Genomic DNA, 20,678 nt, shown 5'->3' on the forward strand with positions numbered 1-20,678 from the left:
CACTAGCTTATTTAATCAGGGAAAGATTCCTTCCTGGTGTCAAATCTGGTATCATCTTATCCTTGGGTTTGCTGCACTTTCTTTTCAACAGAATTTGAATATCTTAACAGTGTATTGTTGTCTTTATTACAGAGAAAAGTTGCCTGCACATAAACAGGGCAATATGCCTCTGGATATGAATCAGTTCCGAAAGTTGTTTAGCACCTGCAAGATTCCAGGAAGTACACAAGATTCCATTGCCAGTTATTTCAGGACAGGTAAAAAAAATGATTTTCTAGATTAGAAGAATTTTTTTTTTTTAACAAAGCATGTTTATATAACATCCATTGCATACAAAAGGGCTCACAAGTACATTTATTTTGCTGCTCTGGTTTTAAGAATTATTATTATTGTTTGGTTTCATTTTCTGGCCTCACAGTAATGTTTAATCTGCAGTGTAGGAATCCAGAGGCAAATAGTCACTTATTTCTTAAAAGTCCCAGTGAAATCTTTGTAACCCATGTAAAAATTACTTAGAAGGATAACTTCAGTTACCATAGTTTTCGCTCTATAAGACGCACCAGACCATAACACGCACCTAGTTTTTGGAGGAGGAAAACAAGAAAAAAAATATTCTGAATCTCAGAAGCCAGAACAGCAAGAGGGATCACTGACAGCGATCCCTCTTCCTGTTCTGGCTTCTGGGATAGCTGCGCAGCCTGCATTCGCCCCATAAGACGCACACACATTTCCCCTTTTTAGGAGGAAAAAAGTGAGTCTTATAGAGCAAAAAATACGGTAAGCATGGTCTTTGCAGCATCTTGGCACTAAAAAGCCACAAGATTTGACTTTTTGTCCAACTCTTCAAAGCACAGTAGCACCTTCAGTAACAGGATCTTGCAGTCCTACATAAGAACAAAAAGGTTCGGTCACATCTATAAATCTAAATGAAAAGAGGGTGGATTTCGTTTGGCCTGATTTGGTTGACCATAAAAAAGCTTCTTAAATTATGTTTGTACTTTGGTCACAGTGAATGCTAGCAGGTTGATTAAATTGCAATGATTGTAATGTCTATAAAAATAAAACTAATTGTAAAACTAGTTTATATAAAACAAACTTGGACACTAGTTATTAGTTGCACTAGTTCTTAGCTACAGAGTTCTTGCAATGTCCAGCTGGAATGGAAACAATTCAAGGAGACCAGGAGGCAAAAGTTGCTCATCTTTCTGGTGAGCCGATGGAGAGGCCTTTCCCACCAGTACAGCCATCAGTGCAAGAGGTTTCAGGGAATATGAATCGATGCCACAGTAAAGCAGTGTACTGACAATGTTATATTTACATTGATGCTGAATTGCCTCTCTTCATCCGTTTGAACACACAATCACCATGAATGTTGTTTACAGGTGAATAAGCTCTTGGTGAGATAATAATCTTTATAGGCACACCCTATTTGATTGCCTCTGCAAAACATGCCCTGTTGCCACTGTGCTCTTCAGTTATGCCAATACGTAGGTAGTTGCGATGTACAAACCGAGAATGCCTCCTTCCCATAACATTCCTGAAGGTAAAATGATCTGCCTGCTTCTTTATAAACCTGCACCATCTACTTAGGGCAGTATGCACTAATTGTGGGCTTTTGGCCGAGGAGCAGAGACCATTAGCAGCAATAACACTGAGCTGTAGGAATGAAGATGTCTCAAGTCAGATCCATGTTCCCATGTCCTAATGAGAACCTTTGAACTCTCCCATCCCCCTCCTGGAAGAGGCAGTGGTTAGGAAGAAAGCAAACGCTCACTCTCGTTTCTTTCTTTCCTTGGTTATTGAAAGACGAGACCATTCTTCAAAGGTCAGAAGTTTTTCTCTAGATCAACACAAGGGCTGCTTCTGTGGGCTGGCGTCTTTTCTATCAACCTGTCCCCTGAGTCCATCTGCAGTTGCTTCCACTTCCTCTCATCTCTAGGAAAGAGCCTGTAACCTGGACCATGTCATCAACGGCCGAGGACCAGCCAACTCTCTCACATGTTTATCTGTAATATTGCTTACCTGCCCCTTACCATTAAGTCCTGAGGCCGGTCACAATATATAGTTTTGAAAACAAGTGAAGCATTTCAAAGTGCTGTACTGATCAAAACACCAAATAGTACTGTATAGATTCAACAAAATGGGTGGGGCCCACAAAACAAAAATACCTTAACAGTCGAAGAATAGAGTAACAAGGTGTGGGCCTTCAGCATTTGGTGAAAGCCATACAGTGAAGATTAGCATGCCAGGAGTACTGGTTCCCTCATCCTCACTTTATATAAACACAGGTTTTTGGGTGTGTGGGTGTGTTACCATGCCTTAGGAACATGGATAGTAGGCCTAGGTGTGAGATGAACTCTACCACTAGACGGAGCATAAATTTTAAAATAATGTTGCTGATTTGTTAAAGGAGTACTGTATACATAAGGGAATGCAAATAATTATTTGGGAGTCTTAAAAGTGCTTGTTGACAGTTTCTGAAGATTTGAGAGGCCCTTACACTAGCTTCTTAAGTGGCTTTTGTCTCAGGCCAAATTCCCTAACACTCCACCCCAGCCTAATACTCTCACAAACAAGTCTAGCTACTGAGGTCAATTTGCCTTGGTGCCTCAAAGCTCGTCTGGGTGTACACATGGCTGCCTGGACCAGTTTAGCCAAGACCAGTTTAGCCAAATAATATCCCGCTTGTGTACCCATCTTCTGATAAGAGTACACAGTATTTCGAGCTTGTTTGTGTGGATGCTAATGCTCATATCATTTAAGAAAATGATCTTTAAAAAAAATACTCTGGTCACCAATGCATTGCTGTGATCAGAGTGTCCAAGCATCCGCTGGAAATCGCTCCAGTATTCATCCAGATAAAACAAAATGCACCCAACACCTGCTATGTTTTATTTCTTCCTTTCCAGAAGTAAACATTGCAGAGAATCCTAAATATTCAGCTGTGTTGTCACATCATGCTATAGAGCTTTTCTGTTTCAGTTATCTTTGCAGTGCAGACTTGTGTTGGACTGAGAAACACATTTCTCCATTGAACTGGGTAATGATTAAAAGAGGTTTTTGTATTGGTTTTATTTGTTGCAGCACCTTACCTGGCATTTTGCAGTGACTGCATCATGCTCACAGGCTTTTTTCTTTTTTCTTCTTTCAGACAGTGAAGGTGAATCCCCATCTCACTTGGTAGTCTTGTGCCAAGGTCGAATTTTTGCATTTGATGGGGTACACGATCGTCAATTATTGAGCCCACCAGAGATTTCTAGGTATATTTACAATAAGTACAAGTTAAAAATCAATGATCAAGTTTGTTTCTGTTACTTTGTTTCTATGTAGATTTAATGTGAGTTACACAACATGTTAAAAAGTAACATTTGTATTCTAAAAATGTCTCCATGAGATCACTGAGGGAACATTTTGCAAGGAAGATTATACATCTTCAAAGGAGTTTTGCAAGCTCCATTGAAATAAATGGCATCTGCATGGCAGTAGTGTTTTGTGGACTGTACTCTGATAGAGTTCCACTTCATCATGAGCTGCACAGTCGTACCTTGAATCCAGAATGCCCTGGAACATTCTTTTGGAACCCGAATGTCTGATGGGGCTCCCGCAGCTTCTGATTGGCTGCAGGAGCTTCCTGCAGCCAATCAGAAGCCGTGATTTGGTTTTCGAATATTTTGTAAGTTGAGTGGACTTCTGGAACAGATTCTGTTTGACTTCCAAGGTACGACTATATTATGTTTCTTTCACATTAACTCCTTCCTCTAAAATTCCTATCCGTTATTCACTCACTTTTTATGGAGGACCATTACGTCATTACAAGATCAATGCATTCCAGTGTTTTCTGTTTTGACTGATTTGTGACATTTTATTTTTTTTGCATTTTATTGCAAAAAAACCCAAAAACAATTGTAGCAAAGTGATATTGACACTATTAAGGGCTTACTGTGACTTTAAAAATTTCCTCCCTGAAGTTTCTGCTCCTCTTATTGTTTCCTGTTCAGTATACGTGGGGGACTCATGATGAATTGCCTCTTAATTAGTCGACTTCTGCTCCCCATGGGAACAGGCTTCAATTACTGATTTCAGAAAGAAAAGGAAAAGAAAAGAGAAAAGAAAAGAAAAGAAAAGAAAAGAAAAGAAAAGAGAAAAAGAAATAAAACTAATGCTTTTCTCCAGCCTCATGAAAAAAGGAAATAAACTGATTGCATTGTGAGTCACTACTAATTTCCCAAGTGTAGTGAACAGGAACTAATAAAAGAAGCGAAAGCTGAAAAGGAGCAAACTATTGCAAGAGACCTTGGCTCAGTGAGAGTTTCATCCATGGCGGTGGATGCTGCTCAATAAACTAGTGCTATATTGAACCATAGTTTTAAATTCAAATGACAACTTTGGGCTTAAAAAACAGGATGCCATTTTGGGTGCCTCTCTGGGTTTCTCTGAATAGTTGAATGGGCTGAGTGGTTATAGCAGCAGCTGCTGCCATTTGCCCTCTCCCCAGAGTGTCCTAAGAGTACAGCTAATAGGCGTGTGCTGTTGAGAAATGTGCGGTGGGAAAGGCAGGAGGGGATGACAATTTCCAGACAGCAGCTGCTACAAGGGCCACTGCTGCCACAGCTATCCCTCTCCTTTCAATCTTTTGTGCCCCATCTCCTGAAAACTACCATCTCTTCCATTCATGGTATCTGTGAATGTGGTGGTGAAAAGGAGATTTTGACACTGTTCTGTTTCCAGCCGCATTAAAGGGCCTTACTGCAGAAACAACAATTGACCTCTATCCCCTTTTCTCTGAAAAGGCAACACTACAGAGAGCAATTAAAATATTACTTAAAAAAAAAAAAACTCAAGGCGAAAAAGAGAACGTGCAGAAAAGAGAAACACATATGTGGTTGCGCTATGAATGTTGACCTGTAAGGACATATTTCCACAGAGAAGTAGTGCAAGATCCACTGAGCATAGGTGCGTCTCCTAGAAATCGTGGGGAACGAGTAGTTCTGTGCAATTTTTGCCATGGGTATATAGTTGTAAAAGGCATGAATCTGAAATGAATTCCAAGAAAGCATGCAAACAATTCGTCAGACCATCTTAGACTCCTAGTGGGGTCTGAGAGAAAGCATGTGGGCATATGAAGGTAGGCAAGGTGGCCTAGCTGATTGGACACTGGAACTTGAATTAGTTAGTTTCAAGTTCTGGGTAATCACAGGCATAAGAGAGCACCTTAACTGATATTTTGCACCTGAACCACTAACTAGCTTTAATTTCTCATTTTTTTATTTTTAATCCTTCAAGGCAACTTTCCTACATCAAAGAGAGATGCCAAAATGAACCCAAAGGGCCAGGATTGGCTGCCTTAACATCTCAGGAAAGAACCCCATGGGCAAAGGTTGGTACAGTTCATTTGTTTTCGTGGTGGAGGCAGTGATTGCCTGGATTGATGTGTTTTTTGATTTTTAATCATGACTACACTTGTCTCTTAGACACGTGACTATCTTATCAACTTGGATCCAAAGAACCAGTCCCTGTTGGAAAAAATACAGAGCAGTGTATTTGTAGTCTCCCTCGATGAACAGAGTCCTCAAGCTACACCTGAAAATTATACAGAGGTAATTATGGATTGCTGGATTCCATATTCTGTGCAGTTCTTAATAACCTGCTTCATGTTAAATAAACATTTGGCTCACCTCGTGTTGTGGTGGAGGCTGTAGGTTTCGCTCCACCCATCAATTACCCTAATATAATGATATTGTTTTAAGATAGGACATATCAGGCAGTATCAATGTTGACACAAAGCTGGCACAGCCCACCCTCTGCTAAATAATCCTCTCCTGCGCTCACAGGACAAACTGCAGCATATCACAAGTAAACAGTGGAAATGAACATGGTGCACAACACCAAAGTGTCTGCAGAGCAGTTATGCTCCTGAGCAGGTAGCATGTATCATGAGAGGGCAAACAGCCGTTCGCTCAGACCAAAATCAGGAGCATGTCAAATGGGAGCGAGAATGAGACCTGTGCAGCTGGATGCTATACAACAAAAACTCTGATAAAATACAAAACAGTTCCCAACTCGACGAAAATATTAAAGCAGGATCACAGTAATGATTACAAAACAACCATCAGAATTAAACATCAAAATTAATCCTCATGCCTTTTATATCTTAGCTTCTTTCAGTGGTTATATAGCAACATGGTTTCTACAGGCAGCTTTCGAGTACAGGCAAAGAGGGAAAACACTGATTAGCATTAAAAATAACTAATACTGAACTGTGGGAGTGTTGTGGTCATTTCTTAGGGCTAATTTGCATTTTTGGGGGGCAAGTGCTTGTAATGTTTAATAATACACTTCGGTCAGAAAACACATCTTCCAAATGAGGCTGAGGACCATTTGCTTGTGTTGGGAGCTTGGCATCTCCAGTTCAACCTTTTCAATATTTAGTTCTATAAAATACTGGTGTATACAGGCAAATGCACTCCCCATATACGTGTAAATCAATACTTTGGTCTATATTGAAAAGAGCTAATGAGAAGAAGAACTGTACAGTCATGCCTCGGAAGTCGAACAGAATCCGTTCTGGTACTCTGTTCGACTTCTGAAACATTCGACTGCTGAAGCATGGGTTCTGATTGGCTGCAGGAAGCTCCTGCTGCGAATCGGAAGCCATGGAAGCCCCACCGGGCGTTCGGCTTCCAAAAGAACATTCGAAAACTGGAACATGCACTCCTGGTTTTCGATCGTTGGGGAGGCGAAACGTTTGACTCCCAAGGCGTTCAGGAGCCGAGGTACAACTGTATTTTGAGCAACTGTTAGTCTGTTCTTTCTTTGCTCCATCAAAATGCCACTTTTCTGCTGAAGCACTTAGTTTAAACTAGTGGTCTACTGTAGCCTTATTAGACTTTACCGACTGGTGGGGTCTGCGTTGCTCCCGGGAGGGAGGAAGGAAGTGAAATGACACTGAGGTTGATTCAGAGAAAGAGTTTATTCTGCTCTCCGGATAGCAGAAGGCACTTGCGTGGTCAGTCCACAGCAAGTCCAAAGAAATGAGAAATTTCATGCAGTATATATATCCTCCAGGCACCCTCTCCCCCCTTCCTCAGGAATCCAGCCACATCAGTGTAAGAGACTTGAAAGAAAACTGAAAAGGAATGAAGAGAGAGGAGGAAAATAATGCAAATTAATGTGCAAACTGTTTCATACTGTTCTGTAATGAATGAATGGCGCCTGCAGTTCTGGGTGGGGAGGAATCAAAGGGCAGTTCGGGAATTTGCTGTCTCGTTTCACCCTTAGATGCAGCCAAGTGGTATGGGAACTGTATGATTTCATTTTGATCTTCTGTTCATTTTTTTGCCAACTTTGTCAAGGGTAACGTTGCAGGCTTTTCTTTTGGAACTTAAATGTTAACTTTTGACTTAGATCACCTCTTTGGCTCTATTGGGAGATCCAACGCTACGCTGGGGAGACAAATCCTACAATCTCATTATATTCTCAAATGGAGTGTTGGCTTCAAACTGTGATGTAAGTAGATTTTTTTTACCTGAGGCCCCATCAATTCTTTGTATTCCTTAAATGCTACATTTTTGGGGGGGGAGTTGGTGGTAAAAAAGGAGTTGTATCTTTTTGAATAGCAGTTTCTGTTTTAGCACTCTGCTTTCACAGATACCTCAAATAAATAACAATTTATAAAGAAGTTGCTTTATAGTCTGAGCTGGCTAGCTAAATACTGAATAAAAAATAAGCATAACATAATGAAAGAAACTCTCAGTGAATGCATTTGCACATAACAGTAAACCAGATTTTCAGGCCCTGTGTGGTTTATCTAGAAAGGGCAGTATGCTGACTGAACAGTCCCACTTTGCCTTGCAAATGGAATACACCAGTAAGCCTTGGTTTGTTACTCCCTAGTCAGCAAAACCAACAACAAAACATGGCTTCAGGTTGGCTAAGGAACATGGCTCGTTAGGGAGCAACAAAACGTAATCACTGTTACAGACATAAAGGAAAGCCAAGACTCTCTTGTTATGGGAGTAGCAAAGTGGGAGGAATTGCTCAGTGTTCGCCAGCACGCTTACTCATTTCTGATAAGCCAGACCTTCTGGTTTATGGTGGTTTATCATTGCAATACAAAACATTGCTGGTGCTACACCATGAGAGTCTTTTTGTGGAGGAATGCCAAAGAATCAAAATCAGTAAGTTTGGGCCCAAGTTTATGGTGCACTAATACAGCCATTTCTGTCTTGCGCATGTTCCAGCATTCTCCTCTAGATGCCATGGTTTTGGTAGTCCTCTGTTCTTACATCGATGCCAAGGTTGTTGAGTCGGAGGGAAGGTGGAAGGTATGAAAGATTTACAGTCCCAGCCTATCCTATGCCAGTTAATAATAAGATCCTCACGTTTATTGAAATAAATCTTGGAACTGCTCTCTCATCTTTTGAAATGAAAAACAGGGACCAGACAAAGTGCGGGATATCCCCTGGCCAGAGGAACTTGTGTTCAGGTTGGATCAGAAAGTGCTAAACAACATTGCGCACTCTAAGGAACAGTATGAGAAGCAGGTATGTCCTCACTCTGCATCTTTTTCTGTAGACACAGGTTCCTTTATTTAGACCTGTCGCGGGTTAGCTGCCTGACCAGCTTCACTGAGTTCTCAAAGCACAATGATATCTGGGAACAGGCACAGTTGATTAAACGTTAGAGCTTTCAGAACTCATTAGTACAAACCTCCTTCTCTCCCACAGCAATTTATTTGTGACTGTAAATTATTGCAACCTGATTAAAGCAACGAGTCAGTTGTATCAAATTGGTTTTAACTGATTAGAGCTAAAATCCTGTGCACACATGCTTTGAACTTAATAGGACCTACTGTTGAGTAAACTTGCATAGGATTGAGCTCTAAATCTACGTAAACTGGTAAACAATGAGAACAATCTTTTTGAAAGAAATAGCATGCTTCCTTTGGTTTTAGATGGTGCCCCCTACCTGCAATTAATCTAGGATGCCCCTTTAATTAAGGCTGCAGTCCTGTATCTGCTTAATTCCAGGCAAGTCCAGTTTAACTCAGTGAGGCTTACTTCTTGCATAGGGTTGCATTGTAAAAAGGTTGATCTTAAAAAAAAGAGTAAGATTTGAATGCATTCGAGTTCCTGTTTTCACCTGAATCCAATAGTGCTATGTAAGGGGTGCGGAGGGCAAGGAGGAAATAGAATAGTCAATATGCGTTATTGTGTAGAGTTTGGAAGTTGAAATTTTGGGTTTGGGTTCCCGCCCTTTATCCTGTGGTGACAGCATTTTCGTTTTTCTCAGGTGTCTGACATAGAGGTGGTGAATTACGCCTTTACAACCTTCGGCAAAGCACTGATCAAGAAACAGCAGTTGCATCCCGATACATTTGTTCAGCTTGCTCTCCAACTGGCGTACTATAAACGTCACGGACAGTAAGAAAAAAAAGTTATCTAGGCAAAATTGGAATCAAATAACTTTGAATATGTTGATTCCTAGATGATGTAAATTGTGGAGCAGATCCTTAGTAGCTCACCCAAAAATACCTATACAAGAGAGTGTGCAGCCACTTTGAATTTAGCCTGAAATACAACAGGATGCTTCAAAAGCATGCGGACCTCCTAAACAAAGTGGGATGTCCCTGAAGGATTTTGAGGCTCTGTAGGGAGACATTGGGGCTTTGACTACTGCCTTGGTATACGTGCTTTTAAAGCAGTCGCAGTACGAACTGCTCTGAAAGTACATATCGGGGTAGTCATCAAAGGGTGGACGTAAAGTAGGTGCACCCGAAAAATAGCTGCCAATGGGGCAAGGCCCCTCACATACACACCAAGGAGCCAGAGAGGATTAGGATCCTTTGTGAGGGGTGTGTTTTATCCCCACTCCCTGCCATTTTTGACGATGTCAGTCAGTATTCCACTGTGATACCTTGCTCCCCAGTCACAGCTACATTAAAATATTGGCTGCTTGGAATTGTTGTTGTTTTTTTTGTTGGGAAGCAATCACTTCACCACCAAGAAAAGCTTGCGTAAAAGTGCCGGCAGGGAGATTGGAAGATTGGGCACCTGCACCAGCAAAATCCAGTCCAGCACTCCTAACAGAGCTCCTGCACAGAGCTCACACGCAAACACACTGTGTTGATGGCTTGAGCAGTACCATTACCTTCATGTTTCTGGATCAGTTGGTCTGATTGGTTCTTTCATATATGGATTTCTGTTAAAACATTGAATCGGCAGGATCTTTAATATACCCTCACTACACCTCCAGTAACCTCTCTTCCACCCCCATTATTTGCACAATCCATCGACCAATGATAAATGCAGATGGTCACTCATCATTTAATCATTTAGAGTGGCTTGCATGCAACCATGCTGGAAATGTTGTGTTCAGCAGCAAGGAATTTTTTTTGCCACTGTCTTTACCTATGCCTATGTGATAATCCCCTCTCCATCCCCCAATAGACATGCTGCATATGACCAACTTTGCAGGAGTTGGTCCACACCTGGGTTCAAATACTCTCTCTGTCTGGAAGCACAGTGGGTGGCCTGTTAGTCTCAGCCTATCCCACTTGAGAGTTGCTTTGAAGATCAAATGAAAGCGGTGAAACGGTGTAATCCACCATAAGCTACTTAGAGAATGGGTGAGGCAGTAATATAATTAATAAACGAATGCACTGTGATTATGCTGCTGCTTTTAAAGGTTCACATGCATTCACCTTCTGTTCTTGCCCTTGAAAATCTTACTTTACTTACTGAATAAGCTTTCCAATTTGCCTGTCTCCTTTTACTCCCCGCTACTTCCTTAAAACATGCTTGAACAATTGGATACTTTCTCATTCAAGTGGAATGGGAGCTTTCTTTTTTGTAATTGTCCTAACATTCTTTTCTAGCCCAGGTTGCTGCTATGAAACTGCTATGACCAGACGTTTTTACCATGGCCGGACAGAGACTATGAGACCATGCACCATGGAAGCTGTTGAATGGTGCAAATCCATGGTAGATCCAGCCTTTACTGTAAGCATTGATAATGATAAGTACTTTAGAATTTCCAATTCTGCATGCTTTGTGTTGTTGCTATGAAAAGCAGCCGGGATGTGGGAATCAAGGCTGTCTATTCAAACCTTTTTGTAATAAAGGTTCAAATCCAGTGGATACATAAGCCCTTATGTTCCCTTGGTAGTTAAATCTTGGTTGCTGCCTCATACATCCCATTCACCACCTTTCTCCATGGCAGAGAGTAGAGAAAACTAAAGCAATCATGTTATGTAACACACAACTTGAGACCTAAGACTAAACCCATTCACCATGGGAGATGTAGCCATTTGTTGTTGTTTTTAAAATGCAGAACAAACTATATTGTTTCACTGGAATTAGATTTCCTTGTTTTTAAGTGGGGCAGCGATAGATCTCTCTCCTGCAGTTTGCTATCAAGTGGTAAGAATTAGAAATCTGGCAGAGAAATAAGGCGGCCATCTCACTTCTACCATTTTTTGGGTCTTCCTTTCTTCCTCCTGCTTTTCATTCTGTTCACTGTACTGTTGTGTTTTGCTTGCATTGGAGCTCTGGATTCATCCACTATTAACTGAACAGTTTGGGCACTTGGAAGCTAGGATTTCAATTTGCAGAAATCCCACAGGGCTCTGTTCAGGTTTCTCACACCACAGGATTGTTGCAAAACAAACAGCCAGAGATGGTGTAATAAAGCTTATCCCTTTTTACAGGGCTCATTCTGTGCCCATTTTAGTTTGGCATCTTGCAGTTTTGCTGCGGTCACTTTCCATTGCCATTTTTAAGGATCTTTTCCACATTTATTCACTGGGCTGTTTGGGGAAACATAAAACAAGGTTTTGTTCATTTAGCATATATGGATATTTAAGCATTACCTGGTCCCATTGAGGAAAACAAGCAAATTAAGAGATCCACTCTGATGGTTAGCTAGTTCTTCTGATGATCAGCTTGCAAGGAAACAGTTCTGGGAGAGGAGGAGGTGAAGCTGATCTCTCAGTTGAGTAAATGTGATGGACCCGCCTTCTCTCCCTCTGTTGCAGCCATAGGAAATGGCAGCTAACAGTTAAGGGGTGAGGAGGAGAGAAACACCAGCTCATCTGTCTGCTGAGCCAATGGAGCGGGTCCTGCTGTCCTGACACTCCTTAAGCATAGCTATAATGGATAGCGAGGAAGCAGGCCTAAGGTATGGATCAGGTGGTGTGCTGCATTTTCTTTTTTGCAGTGCTTTTTGAGCAAATGCCACCTGGGTAAGACCTCCATGACTTGACTGAGTGTACGTACTGATAATTAATAAAACAATGCATGCTCACTGTTTGTGTATGGATTCGCCTTTCATCTCTGCAGGACACGGCTATGAAAAGGTAGTGACTCCCTCCTGCTGGCTGATGTATTGTTAAATAGACAAGTGCCCTAAGTTGTTGCATTAACTCTAAAAGTGTTCGTTTTGTCCAGGGATTGCAGGTCATAAACGGCGACAAGGAAGAATTTCAGTTGGCTTAGAGGGGAACAGCAGGGATGTACGATTTTTCCCCCAGCGTCTTGCTTGAGGGAGGAGTCTTCAGTTTTATTCTGCTGGGCGCCACAGTCCGTTCAAATGATTTTTCTTTTCTTAACTTTCTGCAGCTCGGCCAACGAAAACAGCTTATGCTGAAGGCATTTGCAAAGCACAATAAACTGATGAAAGAATGCGAGAATGGAAAAGGTACTTTCCTTTTTTTTTGACGCTTGCCAAGGGATGTTTCTGGTGTGATAAGTTGGCATTTGTGTTCTCTCCACCTCTTTATTGCGACACGCTGCTGAACCGAGCTGAAAATATGGCATATTAATTCACCCTTCCATGCATTGGAGGCAGCAAGCTCTGCCTCCTAAGAGCATAAACTGCTGTCATTGCTACCCTTTTAGCAAATTCATGAGCATCCATAGTAGGGGGCAAGACGGCTAGTTAACTTCCCCCATGTGCCATAATTCTCTGATGTCCAGCTTTCATTTTAAAAGGAAAGTCTCCCGGACAGGGGTAGGGAACTGCTGACCTGCAGACCAGTCCTGGCCCATTAGGCCTCCTGATTTGGCCTGCTAGGCTGTTCTGGGGAAGCCACGCCTACCCACCCAAAGCTAGACATCATGTATGACAGGGCTTCAAAGGAACAACTGGAAGCTTAAAATGGGCTCCTGATCACTCCACTGCTGGAGCAGAATGTAGTCCCACCTGCCCGTCAGGTGATGATGGGTGGTCAGAGTGCACCTTGCTGAAGGACAGAGGAGCAGATTGCATATAATGGAAACAGTTTCTTCCTCCCAGTGCTGCTCTTTGAAGTGACCTCATTCTGCTCCTTAAACGTCTGAAAATTGGAGATTTTTAAAGGATCAGCTTGAGGCTGCTTGAAAAGGGCCATCAAACATTGCTGCGCTGCACTTTGATGTCCCAACAATTGGGACTGCAAAGCACAGCATCACCTGACATGAGAGACAGCAGATTTACCCACTGGGAAACAGGAGTTGACCTGGAATGTATGTTAATCAGAGGCCAGGCCTACTTAGGCCTTGTCACCATCCAGACCCCGTATTTACCAGAAATTGTTGACCAGTTCTTCTGTGCTAATTTGCATATTTTCTTTGCAGTATTTATCACACACACACCATTGAGAAATCCCTACAGATGGCCATAAGCATAATCCCCAATCCATTTTGGCCACTGCTCCTGCTGTAATCAGGAGGCCAATAGGCTGAACCAATTAAAGATTGCCAAAGTGCTTGAACTATACTTCTCCCACTCTCTTGCACAGAGAGCTGTGAAAATCTACAGCTGGCTATTGAGACAAGCAGTGAGTAAGAAATCCGTACAGTACATCTAAACCACATGGGATTATTATTTCTCTTTACAGGATTTGACCGTCATCTTTTAGGTCTCCTGCTTCTGTCAAAGGAGCATAGCCTTCCTGTGCCAGAACTCTTCTCAGATCCTGCTTTCTCTAGAAGGTACCTTTTAAAATGCTATGCCTTTGTCTGACAGTTGGGAGTGAGGTAAAGGTAAAGGTACCCCTGACCATTAGGTCCAGTCGCGGACGACTCCGGGGTTGCACGCTCATCTCGCTCTATAAGCCGAGGGAGCAGGTGTTTGTCCGCAGACAGCTTCCGGGTCATGTGGGTCATGTGGCCAGCATGACTAAGCCGCTTCTGGCGAACCAGAGTAGCGCACGGAAACGCCGTTTACCTTCCCGCCGGAGCGGTACCTATTTATCTACTTGCACTTTGACATGCTTTTGAACTGCTAGGTGGGCAGGAGCAGAGACCGAGCAACGGGAGCTCACCCCATCGCGGGGATTTGAACCGCCGACCTTCTGATCGGCAAGTCCTAGGCTCTGTAGTTTAGACCACAGCGCCACCCACGTCCCTTTGGGAGTGTGGGACACCTCAGCAAATCTCGCACCAAATCCCAGCGTGGCAGATTTGTCAGGGTTGACTGGGTGGAAACAGGATGAGTAACAGCCCACTATAGCAGCTGCTAATGTTGCCTTGGTGACAAGGCCAACTGCTTGTAGGCTGAGCAGTCCCAGATGCTCCAGCAGAGCCTGGAGAACAGCTGTGTAACTTGCAGTGCTCCCTTTAAAAATGTCCTTACCTGGTGCTTTCTTGAGTCTTTGCTGCTGGACCAGGAAGGATGCAGAGAAAGAGAGGACTTCCACCCACCTTCCAGCTAGTTCCTCCTCTTCCTTTGCTTTGCAATTCCTATCTTCTCCAGGTAGGACTGGGAATGATTCCCATGAGCTGGGATAGCTCAGTTGGTGGAGCATGATGCTCTTAATCTCAGGGCTGTGGGTTCGAGCCCCATGTTAGGCAGAAGATTCCTGCACTGCAGGGGGTTGGACAGCAATGACCCCTGCGGTCCCTTCCCACTCTTTTGTCTCTGTGAAACCCCTGCAGAGCTGTTGCCAGTCAGTGTAGACAACCCTGAGCTAGATGGACCAACCGCCTGACCTACGGCAACCTCTCTTAATGCTTTGATGTTGATGAGAGCGCATTCACTTCCTCTGGTGTAGCTTGCTAAGGATCAAAGGGAAAGCAGCCCCGGGTGTTTGTTTGATTCTGGATGGAAACGATTCGTTCTGCAATCGTGTTTCTTTTTAATTCGCAGCGGGGGAGGTGGGAACTTTGTGCTTTCGACGAGTCTCGTCGGCTACACGAGAATTGGGGGCGCTGTGGTTCCAATGGTGTACCAGGGCTACGGCTGTTTCTACAGAATTAGAGATGACAGGTGAGGATGCTCTTAGCCCCAACTCAACAACTTATACCTGCTCTCTGCGTTTCTCTCTGTGTGCATCGTCAGTGAAAGTATCAGCCCTGGCAGTATTTCAGTAGGCAAACCAAAAATCACAGGCTGCCCTCACAGCCAGCACTTAACTGGTTTTTATTTTTGTCAAATAAAAAGGAGGGGTTGAGGAAGAATGTAGGGTTGCTCCTTTTTTTGGGGGGGGGGGACAAAGTTTTTGAGCTTTCTTTTTTTTGGGTGGGGGGGGTGAGTTTTACCCAAAGTTGTTGAGCTTTTTTATTTACCAAATCTCAAAAAAGACATTTTTTGCTATTACAGTGGTACCTCGGGTTAAGTAATTAATTCGTTCTGGAGGTCCGTTCTTAACCTGAAACTGTTCTTAACCTGAAGCACCACTTTAGCTAATGGGGCCTCCTGCTGCTGTCATGCCACCAGACCACAATTTCTGTTCCCATCCTGAAGCAAAGTTCTTAACCTGAGGTACTATTTCTGGGTTGGTGGAATCTGTAACCTGAAGCGTATGTAACCCAAGGTACCACTGTATTTAGGAAAAATCAGCAGCAGCAAAAATGAGACTGCCGACATGGGTTGGCCATATGTCCAGATTTTCCCAGACATTTCCCCAATTTCTGCCCAGACACTGCTTCAGACTAGAGTCTTCCGTTGTATGTCTTGGAATTTCCGAACGTATGGCAACCCTAAAGAATGGGAGGGGGAAATGTCCTTCAAGGGGGAAAAACAAGGGTGAATGAGAAGTACAACAAGCATCTCAAGGAGAACTCGGGGTTGCTATTTCTGTTCCTGTCCTGGTGATACTGTAATATTTTCATTGCTGTGAAATACTAGTATGGCCATGGTATTCATTATGATGCTGAATGTGCTAGTAGAGAAAGATAACTGATTCTGGATTCACAGTTGACTTTGTAATATAAAAGTGACCTAGTGTGATTCACCAGATAGCGTGTTTGAGCTGGGAGGGGGGGGATACAGGGGAAAGTGCTCCCCTGAGATACTAAGAGGTCCAGTCAGAACTGGTGCTTTGAATCGGACCTGGAAATCCAGACATTTTAGCTAAGGGTGTAAATGGTTCTTCCATACTTATACCCTTTACATTGAAGCCATTGAATACTAGTATTCAGAATTGCTGTGTATAGTATGTCGCCTTGTCAAATCACAATGGCATTATCTGGGTGCTCAGCAGCTTCATCCATATGTGACTGAACATCTGTGTTGATTTTTAGAATGCTATTTATCTAAACAATTGGTTTTTTAACATTTCCACTGATAGGATTGTTGTGGCCTGCACCACCTGGAAGTCATGTTCAGAGACGGATGCAGAAAATCTGTGTCAAATTCTGTTCCAGTGTTTACAGGACATGGTCAAGTTAATGAGCACAGCCCAGCTGTAGAGAAGAAGCTGACACTATATAGTGCCTTTAATGCTTTGTGCAATTACTATGTCTGTGTATCCTGTACACTTGAGGAAGGAAAGTTTAAGCCAAGAGGAGTGTTTACAACTAGGTAAGCTACTTTCCGGTTGAACATAGGCAGAGAGAATGCAAAACTCTTCTTTTTTTTATAATGACCTTTACTGCAATAACAATGCAATAGTTTTCCTTGAATAATGTTGCAACATCAATGCAAAATGACAAACTCTTAGTAGAAACTATGCAATATTAAACCAAGCCTCAGCAATGCAAAAACATGAGCGAATCAGTGGTAGTTCAGAAAATGGTACACACTCTGTGCCTTTGCAAGGATTATGAATCATGATTCCTTTCAAGACAGGATGATTATCATGGCTCTTAGAATTTTTAGCTTCTAAAGCAGGGGTGGGTAACCTTTTCTGGACCATGGGCAAAAAAAATCACCCTTGGCCAGCCTTACATGAGCTGCTTGCTAGCAGTGGATATGCATGCGCGCACACACATACAGACCCCACTTGCCACACTCTCAGGCAGGTAAGCACCCAGCTGCTCATCAAATTATCAGTCTAGTGATGGGGAATGATTTGGACCCCAATACTATTTCTACCTTAAAAAAAAGAATGGCAGAAAAACTTGGTTTGGGGCTGGGTAAGCCCCCCCCCTCCCCAGGCTGGCTGTTAGTCACCCCTGGTGTAAAGTAATCATGATAGGTATTGGGATTATTTCTTTATGTGATTCTTCACTACTGTCCTATTTTCTGTGATGGGATCTTTGCAACTCAAAAACCACCACTTTAAAAAAGGCTTTTGAACAGAATGATCATGTGCGAAACTTGTTTTAAAATTTTGCTTTTATTTTCCAAAATAAGAATATTAAATGAAACTGTACTTGAAAGCTTGCAAAATATATATATATATATATATATATATAAGGTGATTATTAGAAAGTATGTATACCACTGTTGCTTCACGCGTATAGCTCCGCAAAATTCTCAGGACTTCCTTAGCATTTTAAAACAAAGCACCCCCTCCTAATTTTATCAATTATGTAATTTCTTCTCTTTGGAATAAAACCACATCAAAGACAGTGTTGGCTTGATTAATCTGTATGTACATATACACACTTCATTGTGAAGAAGGCAGGCAGGCTCCTGTCAAACTTGTCAAACTCCCGTCAAACTTGTCAAACTCCCCTAACCCATATGGTGCTTAAATTCTTCAGAACACTTAATGTGGATATTTATCTTTCAAACATATCTCTTTATACCCTATTCTTCCACAATGCAACTGTCAGTTAATGAAAAGCAATACAAAAAAGTGGTAAACTGTAAAATCCAGTCATTTATCCCAAAAAGGATATTGTGGACCTGGAAAAGATGCGGAGAGAAGAAACCGAAATGATCAAGGAGCTGGAGCAACTTGGATTTCTATTAAACATTAGGAAGAAGAGTTGTTCAACAGTATAACCCCCTTTGGAGGTTTTTAAGCAGAGGTTGGGTGGCTCTCTGTCATGGAGTCTTTAGTTGAGATTCCTGCATTGCAGAGGCATTGGATTAGATGTCTTTTGAGGTCCGTTCCCTGATTCTATGAAAGGTGACAACATTTGGGGGCTTTAGAAGAGAAAATGGGTAGGAAGGGATATATTTTGTGTATAAAAATTAGGCATGTTCTGGAGAAAGTGGACAGAAAAGTTCTCCCAGTAATACTAGAAGTTGGGAGTCCTCTACTAAAGAACAGAATGGAGTTATTCATGCAGCTCTTAGTTTAACTGCAGGATTTATTACCACAGAGCGTAGCAATGCCCACCAAAGCTTTAAAAAGCTCTTTCCCACAGGCAGATGCTGTTGACTGGTGCATTTGTGGGGAGGGGGACAGTCTAGGTAGGTCAGGCTCTATGGTCTTCTTCAGGAGTCTCGAATGAAAACAGCCACACAAGTAGATTTGCTTCCCAGTATGTTGTGAGGAAGCTATAAAGAAACGTTTTTAATGGAGTGAGGTTTCCACTGCAGCCATGCCAAGGTCAATCCAGGAAGTCTGACAATCACCAACTGAGACTTCATAAAAGTCCTTTTCACCGAGAACCCAACATAGTTGGCTTTGAGAGTACTCACCAATGTTGCTCCGGCACAATTGTCCATTTTTAAATTAGTAGATAATAGTTGGTCTTACTTCAATTAGCCATTCAGATGTCGACATTTCTTCTTGGTCTGTAGTTCTGGCTTCCAGGGTGCAAGGAAAGGGAGGGCTTGTCTCGTTCTTTCACTTTCAGGTGTGTGTATTTTTAAGCAAAGTCCTTGGAGTGATCTAACAACTGTAACTTTTGAAAAAGGACAGCAAACATGTGTCTCTAGACAGCTGAGAACGAAAGGTAAAGCACACCCTAGTGTATAAAATGGATCGAGATAGGAAAAGCTTCGGTTTGAGAAGCCTTGCTGCAATTCAGCCCATCCACCAATACTGGTTTATTTTGTTTAATATGGTGATGATACAAGTAGTGCCTCTTGCAATCGCCATCTCAAGAAGTGAATTCAGCTTTAGCAATATTCTGCTTTTGTTTTAATTTATGCAAGGGCTGATCCTGCTTGAACATTGACTAGAGTGTAATAGATTCCTTTTGCAGCCAGTAGCTGTTGATGGGTTCCTTGTTCTTTGACTTTCCCGTTCTGGATCACTGCTATACTGTCCGCGTTCTGCACTGTTGATAAGCGGTGAGCTATTACGATGCAGGTGCGGCCTTGCCTGGCTTTATCCAGAGCCTCTTGGACAACCTGTTAAAAACAGAAAATTGTTTTCAGTGAATGGGAAACAGAAATAGAAAGAGATTCAAGTAGTGAACAATATTTTTTAAATAAGGGAATTTCACCACCATGAGGAAATCGTGTAAGCTTTCATAACTGAACATTTTTGTAAATGCACCACCGGAAAAATAATGAGCAACCATAGTAAGAATGAAGAACCTCCTACCACCTTAGATCATAACAAATCATGGCCAGAACTGGGGAACTAGGGGCAGATTTGGGGGGGGGTGCAGGGTGTTTGCAAGCAGAGTAAAGGGGGGGAAGGGCCTGTTGTGCAATGCGACATTATTCCACCTGCCCTTTTGTTTTAGTTGATAGCAGAGTGTTACAAGACATGCACGGCTCCAGCACTGTGACTCTCAACATGAATAAGGGTGACTGCCATGACTGTAACAACTACCACGGAATCTCCCTGCTGAGTACCACTGGGAAAGCCTTTGCCTCAGATTACACTCACACGCTGACAAGATCCAAGTCACAATGTGGCTTTGGAGTTCAGAGGTAAACAATTTCCTCACAGCACTGGCTGCAGCAGAAATGCTGAGAGCAGAGACGCCTTCATAGACCTGGAGAAGGCATTTGATCTCATCAGCTGTAAAAGACTCTTCACAACTAGATAGGGTGCCCAACCTAAGCTCAACAAGATGACAGTGTCCTCCCATGGGAACATGCAGGAGTGAGATACTGGCAGACCAACGCTGTGTTACAAAGATGTTTGCAAACATGACACAAAGGCTGGTAGGTCAACAATGCCCTGTGGGAAACTCTTGCAGACGCAGTGCCTGGAGACAGTCAAGATGTGTATTCATGGCAGGGACCAGAGGAGGAATGACTGCTGGGAGGAGCACAGAGAGAAGAAACCCTGGGGTGCAGGAGCAGCTGCACAACCGGATGCTCCTGTTGCAGCAAAACATGTCTCTCCTGCATCGGTCTCTACAGCCACAGCAGGTGCTATAACCTTCCAACAGTTCGATTTCACCCCCAAAGGCACACTCCTCCATTGTCTTCTGAGAGAGACAGATGCCAACCAAAATGCCAACTGCCCAGGGTATTGACCTGCTAGCCCCTCTCTAGTTCGTAAAGGTAAAGGGACCCCTGACCATTAGGTCCAGTTGCGGACGACTCTGGGGTTGTGGCACTCATCTCGCTTTACTGGCTGAGGGAGCTGGTGTACAGCTTCCGGGTCATGTGGC

At 42.8% G+C, this 20,678-nt stretch overlaps 2 protein-coding genes across 6 annotated transcripts in view; one reads left to right on the top strand and one right to left on the bottom strand.

Moving 5' to 3' along the window:
- The window catches only part of CROT (carnitine O-octanoyltransferase), a 24,825-nt gene extending 7,051 nt beyond the window's left edge, over window positions 1-17,774 (top strand). For both annotated transcript variants that reach the window (XM_083704912.1, XM_083704913.1), the window contains exons 5-17: window positions 133-257; window positions 3,152-3,260; window positions 5,284-5,377; window positions 5,472-5,597; window positions 7,405-7,506; window positions 8,241-8,324; window positions 8,436-8,543; window positions 9,292-9,422; window positions 10,877-11,000; window positions 12,618-12,696; window positions 13,877-13,970; window positions 15,127-15,246; window positions 16,550-17,774. In XM_083704912.1, coding sequence (XP_083561038.1) covers window positions 133-257; window positions 3,152-3,260; window positions 5,284-5,377; window positions 5,472-5,597; window positions 7,405-7,506; window positions 8,241-8,324; window positions 8,436-8,543; window positions 9,292-9,422; window positions 10,877-11,000; window positions 12,618-12,696; window positions 13,877-13,970; window positions 15,127-15,246; window positions 16,550-16,670 — 1,417 coding nt within the window. In that variant the 3' untranslated portion in view covers window positions 16,671-17,774. The remainder of the gene's footprint in view (window positions 1-132; window positions 258-3,151; window positions 3,261-5,283; window positions 5,378-5,471; window positions 5,598-7,404; window positions 7,507-8,240; window positions 8,325-8,435; window positions 8,544-9,291; window positions 9,423-10,876; window positions 11,001-12,617; window positions 12,697-13,876; window positions 13,971-15,126; window positions 15,247-16,549) is intronic.
- ABCB1 (ATP binding cassette subfamily B member 1) overlaps window positions 17,521-20,678 on the bottom strand; it is a 64,266-nt gene continuing 61,108 nt past the window's right edge. For all 4 annotated transcript variants that reach the window (XM_083704640.1, XM_083704638.1, XM_083704639.1 and 1 more), the window contains one exon: window positions 17,521-19,455. In XM_083704640.1, coding sequence (XP_083560766.1) covers window positions 19,249-19,455 — 207 coding nt within the window. In that variant the 3' untranslated portion in view covers window positions 17,521-19,248. The remainder of the gene's footprint in view (window positions 19,456-20,678) is intronic.

This window comes from Podarcis gaigeae (assembly GCF_964106915.1).
Source record: "Podarcis gaigeae genome assembly, chromosome: 12".
Classification (NCBI taxonomy): domain Eukaryota; kingdom Metazoa; phylum Chordata; class Lepidosauria; order Squamata; family Lacertidae; genus Podarcis; species Podarcis gaigeae.